A 12,878-nucleotide genomic window follows, 5' to 3' on the forward strand; every position below is an offset into this window, starting at 1 on the left:
TCTTTAGGGTCACTAGGAAAGGGCAACTGCCTCTTGGCATTGGGGTAGATCAGTGGAGATATCACTGGGTTTCATTGTCAGGTGGTGACCCCTGTGGATGGTGGCCTCTGGCCTGGTCGTGAAGTCTGGTTGTCTGCCAACAACAACTTCAGAAGAGTTAGAGTGCGTAATCTCTGTGAACATCCTTTCCTGGAAATTACTTGATGATTAATGGAGAGAAGACTTAAGGGACAATGGTCCATGCAGATCAATATAGAGATCTAAAATTCCTGAGAGAACAGTTGATTTATGGAAGAAGGAAAACATACATCATACTTGGCAAATTTAGAATAGCTCGCTTCCTAGCGAATAAATGAAAAATTCATTTCAGCACTCCATCCTCTGAGTCCTCTCAACTTGCTCTTGTATCAATTTTTAAGAAGGCTGACAAAATCCATACATTTTTCTGATTCTTTCCCAGGAAGTATTTTGGTTTCCTCTCAGCACCAGAAAGGAGGGAGGCTTCAGGGAAAGGACCAAATGTGTAATCGCTGAAACAGCTGTTCCTGGAGATGCGGCTGAGCAGATGACCGCGAGACAGGGGTGGACATCCTCCCCGTGGCTGAAAAGTCTGCCTTTCAGGTTTGACTGGGAACACAGCCCAGTCCACCTGCTTTTCGTTAGCAGCTTGAGAAGGTACAGCAGAGCAGTGTTTGGCTATGTTTGACCTTCTTGTCATCCTTTCGTCCAGTACGCATTCACTGACTATCCTTAAAGGGATTGCTGTGTCCACAGTGCTGCGGGGACACAGATGAGGTGACTGATTCTGACAGGTCAGGCAGGAGGCATCACTTGACTTGGGTCTTAATAGTGGAGATTTCGGGGCAGAAGAGAGGATGTGTTGCAAGGAGAGAAGAACATTCCAGGCCTTAGCGTGTCATGAACAAGGGAAGGGAAGCGTGAGGGAGCCAGGATGGTGGACGCACTGGTTCATCATGGAGAACGGAGGAGACTGAGGCTGGTGAGGGGTGGTGCCAGGTTTGCGGGTCTCTGATGTCATAAAAGGGGCTAGATTTAATCTGAACTAGAAGGTCATCTCCTCAGGTTTTTAAGTAGAGAAATAATTTTTACTTTCCTAGAATTAATGGACTAACCCCTGATTTTAAAAAAGGTAGTGAGGGGTGTCTGGGTGGCTCAGTGTGTTGAAGCCTCAGCCTTCGGCTCAGGTCATGGTCCCAAGGTCCTGGGATGGAGCCCCGCATCAGGCTCTCTGCTCAGCACAGAGCCTACTTCTTTCCTCTCTCTCTGCCTACCTCTCTGCCTACTTGTGATCTCTGTCTGTCAAATAAATAAATAAAATCTTAAAAAGAAAAAAAAAAAGGTAGTGAGAGAGAGTGAGAGAGTCTGAGAGGCTATGTTTTGAAGACTAGATGTTAGTCCTAATACCACAGTTGATTATTTATGAGATGAATTCTGCCCCCTCCAACTCCCCTATTCCACCTGTGACCACGTCACCCCTCTCCACAGGATACCCACCAGAGAGGATGGGCAAGGAAAGGAAAAGAAGGTGAACTGATGCTGGTAAAACTCATCATTTCTGGCCTGTTCATGTTCCATAGTGTGTTTCGGAGAAGTAGGAGCCTGAGCGACCAGGATTTCCTGAGTTCATAGGGCCTCCAGTTGTAAAGAGAGAAGAAAATGGAGGCAGGAGACAGGATTTAAAATGTTTCACTTTCCTGCTCTGACCAAGACACTTAGTTAACTGGAGGGAGGAGTAGGGAAGGTGTGCTTGTGTATGTGCATGTGTGTAAAATAGGGGTCCAGTTAGAAAAGTTTGCATATTGTTGGACACATGTGTATACATCTATATGCAATTTTATACTAGTATCTGACATGCATATAGTATTTTACAAAGTGCTTTCACATCCATTATCTTTGAAAATCTACACAACAACCCTCTGAGCTGTGTTATTTTCAGTGTGTTTTTAATAGATTCCTGGGAAGTTAGTTGACTTAGTCAAGATCTTACAGGTGTGATAGAAGAGTAGGGACCCCTACAATCAGGTCTAACACGAGTGATCTCTCTACAAAAATTTTTATTGAGACCTTACATTCTGAACTCAAAGGCAGGATATCTGGTTTTAGATTGGGATGCGATATTTGGCACTGGAAGTTTACCAGAAACTGAAACATATTGTCACTGCAATTATACCCCAGCTGCCTTCATTACTAAACTTTTTATGAGTGTTCTTTTTATGGTTCCTTCAATAAATCTTAAAGATACACAAAGAAGAAAGAGGGTAGGATAATTTTGATGCAAGTTTTGTAAAAAAAAATTTATTGCTTATGATACCATAATCATCATGTTATATTACAGGCACTATTTTTTTTTTTTAATTCATGTTCTCTCCTCGAGGGGAATAAATTCATGCATTACCTCTAACAAGAAACAGTATAAGTAGGAATTATATATACCAGTATAATAAAATACATTGAACCACACAGACTTATGATAAAGCAAGTAGAGGTTATTAAATCAAGCACAATTTGTTGTGTGCAGTGTCTGAAATCTGATTTTACAAAGAGAATGTCCCCAAAGGGGTAAGGCTCATAAATAAAAAAACAGAATTTAGAAGCACACACCAGACTAAAACCTCTAAATTCTCTCCTTAGATCATGTTATACCAAAGGAAGTCTATACATTTGGATGGCATAAGTTCATTTCCTTGTAGAACTGCCTGCTCCAGATTGGGCCAGTCAGGGTTCTGTCTTTAATTTCAGCTGAAGGTCAGTGTCATAATCAGCCACTTGACATCTGCTGCTGTATTTATCTGTTTCATTACTTAGTGCTCCTCTTCTAAAGCTCTGAGGGAAGACTTCCTTTTTATATTTCATGCCAACCGAAATTTTGGTCCCCTGAGAGCTAGCATTTTGGTTCTGATAAAACCACCAATTATGTTTTACTTTTCTTTCTTTCTTTCTTTTTTTTTTTTTTCCTTGTCTCCTGGCCAAAAAGCTCTGAGGCACACGCTTGCTGCTTAAGATGAGCATATTGGCGTTATCTTTTCTTTCGTTTCTGATTTTTCTGAATTTATTTTATGAAGTAATTTTTGATGACTTTTGTTGCAAACTATCTCGGGTCCTTTTCGAGAAGAGGCTTGAGCATACAAGCAAATCAAATGAGTCAAGACAAGTAAACGGGTCTCCGCGCCCAGACAACGCACTGCTGCCATCTGGACGGTGCCCACGAGAACCTCTGCAGCAGGACCCAGCTGAGGGCTGCCTCCCCCAGACTGCGGAGCCGGGGAGGGCTCTGAGGGAGGAACGGGAAGGCAAGGAGGCAGGACACTGTTCTACGTGCTCAGCCTCAGCCAAGCTTTGGCTCTGGGCAGCATATGTTCGTGAACCCACTGGTCCACTAAGCCTTTCCAGAGCAGGTAGCCTGGGAAAAGGCAGGAAAGGGGTACAGGAGAGACCTTGCTCAAGGGAGGCTGACTGTCTAGAGGATGACTGCCCTCTCTCTCCACTTGGCGGAAGAAGGTTATAGTTAGCCTTTTTTTTTTCCTTTTTCTGTGCACATGCTAAGTCAGAGACAGGAAAGAAAAGAGGCTGTTGCAAAGAGAAGCGGCACAGCAAGGCATTCTTGTCTAGCATGATCTAAGTGTGTTGGAAGTATAATAGCAATACCCCGCGTGTGGCTTTACGGGCAATGGCACAGGCTATACGTGCCCGTCCTTCACCCAGGGCGACTCTCTCTGTCAGATTTGACTCTAGTCAAGTAAATTTTTTTCACAAAATACAAAATAGTGTCATACATTGTCTTTATTGTCTGACATTACAGATTAGTTTTACACTTTCCTTTTTTACAGACCGTGGGAATGAAGGGTAAAAATGTGTCCAGCATTTTGCAGACATTCTTTGTTACACACAAACACACACAATGAATAATAGGAAAGAGAATACAGAAGAATAAAAGGTACGCTGAAATCGGACAGGCTGTGGTTCTAATCGATCCCAGGAAATAACGTGAAACTTCCTGCTAACACTAGCAAGAGTACATGCACTTGACATTAAAGCTGCTGTTATTTTGCTTCTAGTTTGTTATTGTTATTTTTTGAGTATGCTACTCCCTCTGCTGGCCCTGGACCTGACCACAGGGTCAGACATAGGGTTCTAGTTTAGACTACGGTTATGAGAGTCACGGTGCTCCTGCTTCCGGAGAAGACATATGTAAGGGCCTTGTGAACTCCCAGAGCAGAAAGGTTCTTGGTGATAAGAGAAAGCCTGAAAGTTACCTGTTCTTTTGAGATTATTATGAACCAATGATAGGGATTCTGCTTGCAAGAACTAAACAATGGGCAGTGTTTCTCTTAGGTTGAACACATTTTGGTGACAGGGAAGACAGGGCTTAATACTTATGCAATGAAAAGAGATGCAATTGGCTGACATTTTTATACAAGGAGGTCCCACGCCTTTCCATTAAAATGGATACTGAACTAAATGGTTAACAGCATGAGAGGCTGTAGAGAGTAGCTTGAGTCTGTGGACTTTTCCTAGTGTAACTTTAGTAGCAGTGGTAGGCATCTCTCTACTAAGAGAAGGGTCTGATCAACAACCCAGAAAAGCATGAGACTGGTTTGAAATGTAGACTGCTGGAGATCTAGAAAGGTTCCAACAAATTACAATTTTTTCCCCTCTTCTAAAAGATCTAATAGCTCTTGTTTTGATGCTGACAGTAGTAATAGTTATAAAAAATGCTAACTTTTGTAGGTGTCCATTCAAGCACTACATTGAAAAGGAAGCAAATTAGTATGATTTTTTTTTCTCTTTCCAAACTGAAGCATGAACATACATTAGAGGCAAAAGCAATGAGAACAACAGCAGGATGGCAGGCCCCTCCACAGTTAGTTAAGACCTGCAGTAGGGAACATAACTTACTCCCTGCTTCAGTTCTTCTTCCTACAGAAAGATTGAATCAATAACAGTTAGATTACCCAGGGTTCCAGCAAGAGCATGTACACAGTGTGAGGGAACGCAAAGGGGAGGGGGAACATCAACATGGCTTTGATGGCCGCCTCTCCTACCTTGGTGACTTTTAGTTCCACATTTCTTTTGGTATTTGAGACAGACCATCTCTTTCCTTCCTGTGTCCATACATCTTTCAACACAGTCTATCCCTCTCTCCTGGTGTTTGTATATACCGATCTGATAGAATGTGCTCGGGTGAGCTAGATGGATGCCAAGATGGCTGGCGGTACGTGGACTCATATCCATCAATATGGGAATATAAGTGTGTGGGGGGGTATTTTCAAGGTTTCCTGTCATTCAGTGAAGGGAAAGATGAGATCGACCCTCTTCATTTGGTATATTTGAAAAGGAAAGCAGAAAGAGCTTTTCTGGATGATCCAGTGAGATAATAGGGCAGAAACAGTAAGAGGTTATTAGTTATCTAGTCCTGTCTTCATATGTGCAGTACAACAAAAAGTGAGCTCTACGCATTATGGGTCTAATACACTGAAAAGGAGATTTTGTTTAGAGACGATAAAGCATTCCCAACACTGATGGCAGGAAAAGTTGACTAAAGAATTTAAAAAAAAAAAAATTTAAAAAAGGGTGCCTGGGTGGCTCAGTGGGTTAAGACTCTGCCTTTGGCTCAGGTCATATCTCAGGGTCCTGGGATCGAGGCCTGCATTGGGCTCTCTGCTCGGTGAGGAGTCTGCTTCCCATCCCCTGCCCCCCCCCCCCCCGCCTGTCTCTGCCTACTTGTGATCTCTGTCAAATAAATAAAATCTTTTTTAAAAAATTAAAAAAAAAAAAAGAGCAGAGAAAACAAAAGAAAGAAGTGTCACACTTATACCCGGCCAGGACACAGGTTTCAGCAAGTATTTGTCAAATAAATAAAAGAAAGAAAGAAAGGAAGAAGGAAGAGAGAAAGAAAAGAGAAAAAAGAAAAGGAAAGAAAAAGAGGAAGGGAGAAACAATAAATTCTGGTGTGTCAGGGATGCTAGAGAACCAGGGACCTAAAGTAGGGACGTCTGTCTCACAGGTGAGCTGCCCCAGGGATCTGGCCTTCCTTACTCCATCAGAAGTTTCAGTTCCTGTCTTTGGCAAGTCCCCTTTCCAGTCCACAGTGGTTCCTGCGTGTCTACATCAGGCAGGCTGACCATATAGCTCTGACTCCTCCACTGAGCTGACTGTGGCCAAGGGGCCATGATTACTCTCACTGTGACCTGGAATGTGATTTAGTATATACCGAAGAAGGGAATAGAGATATGAAAGGAAGAATGCTACTTCCCGGGGAGAACAACATCATAGTACTCTGCAGAGGACCTCCCTAGGTCATTTCATTAAACCCCCTCCCCACAGAGAGCAAATACCTATTTATAGTTTGCATTTGAGACTCACAGAAGTTATGTGACTTGCTGCTAAAGCCACACAGATGAGGTAAAATGTTTCACTAAAATTAACAGTTAATGGTCTTAATAAAACTATAGTCACCCCCAAAATTTCATGGCTGTATCTTCATTTTCTGAGTTAGACATTGGACTCTGTTCACTTTATTTGGAATTATTGAAGCTATTAAACGTAAAATATTCCTAAATAAATCCAGCTTTATTATTTTTAAGGACATAGGAACTGGAAATAAGCCAAGAAGTTGTCCTTTGAAGGTCCTCAGTGGTCTGGTTCCAGGAAATGGGTAAGAATGAGACTTGTCATTGACTGCGATCATTTGATGTATCTGAGAAAAGGTCTTAATATCTGAGACTGAAGCCATATTTTGGGGTTAATCACATATAGTCATTGGAAAAATAATTGCACATTATGTATGAAAGATTTTCAGAAATGCCATAGTCAGAGGTCTAGGAAGTATTTGAACTTCTTACCTTTAGTAGCTTCATGAGACCTTCTAACTGGACCATTAGCTCTCTCCGGCTCTCCTGGAGAGCAGACATTCTCTGTTCCAGCTCATCCTTGCGCTGTCTAAGAAAGAAGCAGTTGTCATCAGAACAGCATTCAACCAACTGAGCTGATCACATTTCTTAGTCTTGTGGCAATAGTGGACCACCAGGAAAAGGGCATCTCTGGAACTCTGACATGGTTTCCAAGCAGGAAAATGTTGTCAAATGAACATGAGGTGTACATTTGCTTGTTAGAAGTCATACTAAAATAGAATTAGGATCCTATTTGATATTGCACCCAATATGGTTGATTGCAAATCAACCATTTGATGAAATCTTTCCTGAATGCTTACTATGTTCTGGGCCCTGTGCTCTGCCATTGTCCTTCCCTGAGACAACAAACAAAAACCAAAGTGTCACTGAAAAGGGTCAATCCCATAGATCCTCCAAATGCAGGGACCCTTTTGTAAATCTCAAAGGAAATACCGATACTTTAGTATTTGGAAATTGGATTTTAAAAGTTAATTTTTCATTTCTTCCATTCTTCGTACATAATGCTGTGTCTTTCAGAGGTGAAATATCCAGAGTACAGAGTTTTCATAGTCAATTTAAGTTTTCTGCTTTGGGTTTGACTTTATATAAAGCAAAGTCAGAATAAAGGAGTTCCTACACAATTGTTCTAACTGCAAATAACCTATAAGGTTCATGTTTGTTTAATTTTGTTTGTTAACTTCTATTAAGCTGTCAGCAAGAATGGAAACCACAAAGGGCAATCTCTACTCTATCATTTATATTGACACAGAGTACCAAAAATACCTTTGAAAGAGAGAAAAGAAATGAAACAGTATGGGGAAGAATATTAATGGTTTACGTTTCTGATGTCTACATATGCTTTTCAAGTCAATTTCAAATCTATTATTTCATGATCATTAGTGAATAATGCACACAGTTTTTTCCCCTTGCCCCAAAGGTTTCTGTCTGGGTTTGAGATGTTGGAACTTATATTTTAAAAAATGCGTGGATGCTTTAACCATGGGTTAATGTATGAATGGATATGTCCAGTCTCAATGAGAAGAAGCACAATATTTAGTGGAGCTCGAGCAGAGACTCTGAAATGACAATATAAACCTGACAATATAAAAATGTCACGCTGACATAGGTCAATGACTCATCCAATTGAAAAGGCATTTTGTGGGAGGACAGGTTATGGATATTAATGAAACATTTCTAATTTGTTTTGATACAGACTTTCTCTGATGACTTATGAGTTTAAAATTTGTAAACATGTCTCAACTCTTTTTGAATATATTTGTATTTTTGGCTTTTATTGCCACTTAAGGCTTTTTCTCAGAGCATTCCTTCCTTTGATTATCTTCACAACTGTCTCTTTTCTGAATCCCAAAGGACAAGGAACATCATGATTTTATAGACTTTAATGGCATTTTATACTAGTCTTTGTCTTCCAGGGCTACAACATTCTAATTTTAAAAGCCTTGATCCATTCAAAAATATTCTTCAATGACAAATCCACTGGCTGTTTTATCTTTGACCTTGTCTGCACGTTGTGTTCCAAATATACCCATGTTAGGGCTTGGTAGAAGGATAGAGAATGTTTCTGATGTATTTCCAGTTCTCTTGTAGATATTGCTCTATAATTTTTGGATTTTTGGTCATAGGAGCACTTTGTGAAGAGGGTTGCAGTAAAACTCCAATATTGTAGTTAAGAAATACTAAGAAAAGGCATCTAAAAACTACAAGAGAAAGTTAACTGGTATTAATTTAGAATTAATCAGCAATAAAAAAAACTTGTTTGTAATTTTTTCTTATAGTAGTAATCTTTCAAAACATGACATCCACTCTTTCTTTTTTAAAAGATCTTATTTATTTATGTATTTGAGAGAGAGCAAGAGAGCCCAGAGGGAGTGGGAGAAGCAGACTCCCCGCTGAGCAGAGAGCCTGAGGCAGGGCTTGATCCTAGGACCCTGAGATCATGACCTGAGTGGAAGGCAGCCACTTAACCTACTGAGCCACCCAGGTGCCCCTGACATTTACTTTTTCATGCATTTGATTAAATTCAATTTTTAAAAAATCACTTAATAATGTCTTTATTTAATCTTCTCTATAAGTATTTATTTAATCTTCTCTATAAGTGGCTACCAAATGTGGGTCTGATTAACACATTTGTAGTGTAGCTTCTATGGTTTCAAGTAGGAACAAGAAAACAAGGACTAAGTAGTAATTTTATTTGCACAGAGCTTAATGTATTACATCTCTAAAGGAATGCCTTTTATTCTGAGATTCTGCCAGAGTATTTCTAATTTTGCATGTGTGTTAAAATCTACTTTCTCTTGGGGCATCTGGGTGGCACAGTTGGTTAAGGGTCTGACTCTTGGTTTCAGCTCAGGTCATGATCTTGGGGTCCTCCATCCTGGGATGGAGCCCTGCATTGGGTTCTGCACTCAGCATGGAGTCTGCTTGAGAGGCTCTCTCTCCCTCCCCTCCCGCCCCTCCTGCTCATGCTGTCTCTCTCTCAAATAAAGAAATAAAATCTTTTTTTTTTTAAACTTATTGTGTTTTTTTTTTTTAAGATTTTATTTATTTATTTGACAGACAGAAATCACAAGTAGGCAGAGAGGCAGGCAGAGAGAGAGAGGGAGAAGCAGGCTTCCTGCTGAGCAGAGAGCCCGATGCGGGGCTCGATCCCAGGACCCTGGGATCATGACCTGAGCCGAAGGCAGAGGCTTTAACCCACTGAGCCACCCAGGCGCCCCAAAGAAATAAAATCTTAAAAAAAAGAAAAAAACAACAACCCTACTTTCTCTTAGGACAATGTTGGGATAACAGGCAAAATTTTAATATAGATGTCTATTAGATAATAAACATCAATATTAACTTGCCTGAATATGATGATGGTGCCATGGTTATATAAGAGAACATCTTTTTACCTAGGAAACATACACAGGAGTACTTAGGAGTAAAGGGTTATGATGTCTGCAACTTACTCTCAAATGACTCATCAAAAATGTGTATGCAATTGTTATATATTCACATATAAAGGAAGATAGAGAAGGATGTGGTAAAATGTTTGCAATCTCTAGGTGAAGTACAGAAGGACATTAATTGTGATATTCTGACAACTCTTTCCTAGGTTTAACATGGTTTCAGAGTAAAAAGTTAAAAAATCTACTGTCATTCATGAAATGGCTGTGAGAAGAGACAAAAGAGTTTTAAAGATATCACTTTGTGGTAAAACAAAAAGAACTTAACTTTATGTTGTTTCCCCAAAATAATGAAAAACTTAAACTGGTCTATTAAATTCAACTCTGGAGGGGCGCCTGGGTGGCTCAGTGGGTTAAGCCGCTGCCTTCGGCTCAGGTCATGATCCCAGGTCCTGGGTTCGAGCCCCACATCGGGCTTTCTCCTCAGCGGGGAGCCTGCTTCCTCCTCTCTCTCTGCCTGCCTCTCTGCCTACTTGTGATTTCTCTCTGTCAAATAAATAAATAAAATCTTTAAAAAAAAAAAAAATAAATTCAACTCTGGAAACCACAGACTTGCAGCAGAGATTACACTTTCCTCTTTAATTAATAGAACAAAAAAAAGTCACCTTATATTAGCAAGTTTTCTTTAAGAATAATCTTATATACATTGAAAATAATGTAATTTGGGGGGTATAAAATTAAATGCTTATTTTTTTGGCAAGGTAAAGATACAGAAATTATACTTTTTTCCACTTTGAGATTTGTAGTGTGAAGTTAGTTGCTTCACAGTTGTAATAAATGTTTTCTTCATCCTACAAGATGGTATTGTCTTTGCAAACACAGTTCTTATCCATTCATCCCACAGACATCCATTCAGCACTTTTGTTTTAAGATACAGTAAATAAAATAATGAGTAGGCTATGGTTTTTACCCTTGGGTGAAAGAGGAGGAGAAATAGATAAGTTCAAAATGATGATGGCGAGCATACAATAAAAATATGAAGAAATTGCTATTTATGGTGATACCAAAGAAGATCCCAGTTCCAAATGGTGGAGGAAATTTAAGGAAGTCTTGCTAGATAAACTTACAAAATTTCCCTCAAAAACTCTACCCCACTGTAGAAGGGAAAGTCCTCAGGGACCATACGGAATGTTCCAGACCTTTCTCTGCTTCATTTGTGCCTCTTGATTGTCTGTATTCTTGAAGTTATTAGTAAAACTCAATACTGGAGTAAGATCTCTAATTCATGTGAGTCTAACTCACTGTATTGGCTCAATATGTAACTACCACCTCCAGGGGCTCCCGCTGTAGGATTAACAGCAATATCCTCAAGATGGTCTGTGAGGCCACACAGCATCACCGTCTACCCCTACCTACATCGTCAGCTCCATCTCCTACCATACAGCCCCTCCTTCACTGCATTCTAGGCCTATCGATCTTTCAGTTCCTAAAAAAGTGCCAGATGCGCTCCTGTCATTTGGACATGGTACATCCGGTTTCTCTCTTCCAGGGGACCCTCCCTCAGCTGTTCCATCCCCTCTGCCACTCCTAATCCCCATTTCCTATGTATCCATCTTTCATACTTCGACTGAAACATCCTGCTTCATGGTAGACTTTTCTGATCGAAGTGAAGGGCAGGTTTGATCACTGTGTCTCTGTTTAAAAACAAGATCCCTTGTAGCACTTATCTCAGTTTATAATTATCTTCTTACTTGTGCAGTTATTTGATTTCTGTCATTCTCCTACCAGACCATGCATTCTGTGAGACTAGGACAGTATCTTTTTCAAGACACTGGGCATAGTGCATTTTGGAAATATTTGCTGAATGAACTAAATGAATAATAAAATGAGGAACGATAAATCTGACAACAGTGTGGATGGACCAGAGGCCAGCAATCAACTGAGTGCTAACAGCCCAGCAGGAGATAATTAAGACCCAAGAAGAGGAGACGGAATCCACATGTGCTGCTCACTGTGTGGGATCTTGGGCAAATTATTTGGCTTCTGTGAATCTTCAGTTTCCGTATCTATAAGAAGAGTATAATAATAGTGTCCATCTCCTGGCTTTGTTATAGCAATTACCTGGGATACTGTTTATAGAGCTTAGTGCATAGGAAGTGTCAGATTAGCCCACAGAAATGCCCATCATTTAATCCCACTTGGTTACCAGATCTGGATTGCAAACCTAGCTCTCAGCTTTTGTGTGGCTAATGTGAAAATGGAAATGTGATTATTTAGAAAGGTCATAGGGCTCTTAAGATAAAAATAAACTATGTGTTCATGAAAAGCAGAGCTCTGCTCCTTTGTCTCCTCACCTGTTTCCCAGCTGAAAGAAATTTCTCCTTTGGTTTCTCAATAAGAGACCCAGGCAAACTGCAAGGGACAAAGGAGATCTCTATCAAAGAGCTCCCATGGTGGCTTCATATGGCCACCCCTCTGGGTGAACTAAGGCCAATGTAACTGGGCAAGAGGACATTGTTTTAGAGTTTGAAATGTCTAAAGAATAAAAGAATACTCAAAGGAGCTCTTTAAGAGAGGGATGTCAGGGTGTCTGTGAAATCCCCAAATTGTGCAAGTGCTTAGCATGGAATAAGTGGTTTAGAAGTATCTAGAGAAATATCCAAGTAGAAGAAAAGTGTAGAATGACAGGCAAGCAAATCCGTTGGGATTTAGTTGTCTCAGGCCTTAGGCCTGTGGCCACAGGTATGGGCCACCCGCTGAGAGCGAACACCCCCAAATACTGAAGTTTCTCACAGAGCCAGACTCCTTGGCAAAGGTTTGGGCTCAGATGTAGGGAGTGCCCACGAGGCAGGGCCAGGAGGGTGTTTGGAATTATCAGTGCATTCCAAGATAGCAAGGTCGAGGAGGGAAGAAATATCATTTGGAAAACTATCATCAGTGACCCAGGCACATCTAGATGCCTTCCCAGAATGCATCATCCAAATGGAACCAAAGACTTTTGAAGGCAAATGCTAAGGAAGGGTCTGATGAAAACATTTATGAAAAATTCCTAGTCATCCAT

General features: G+C 40.6%; 1 protein-coding gene across 31 annotated transcripts in view; it reads right to left on the minus strand.

The window, feature by feature from the left end:
- The window catches only part of DTNA (dystrobrevin alpha), a 369,466-nt gene that overhangs the window by 20,185 nt on the left and 336,403 nt on the right, over window positions 1-12,878 (minus strand). For 20 of the 31 annotated variants that reach the window (XM_047696397.1, XM_047696399.1, XM_047696400.1 and 17 more), the window contains 2 exons: window positions 6,864-6,960; window positions 4,918-4,938 (listed from right to left, as the gene is read on the minus strand). In XM_047696397.1, coding sequence (XP_047552353.1) covers window positions 4,918-4,938; window positions 6,864-6,960 — 118 coding nt within the window. Of the gene's footprint in view, window positions 1-2,977; window positions 4,939-6,863; window positions 6,961-12,878 lie in introns of those variants that run through there. The other 11 variants (XM_047696403.1, XM_047696419.1, XM_047696422.1 and 8 more) reach the window with 2 other exon arrangements.

This window comes from Lutra lutra, chromosome 12, assembly GCF_902655055.1.
Source record: "Lutra lutra chromosome 12, mLutLut1.2, whole genome shotgun sequence".
Taxonomy (NCBI): Eukaryota; Metazoa; Chordata; class Mammalia; order Carnivora; family Mustelidae; genus Lutra; species Lutra lutra.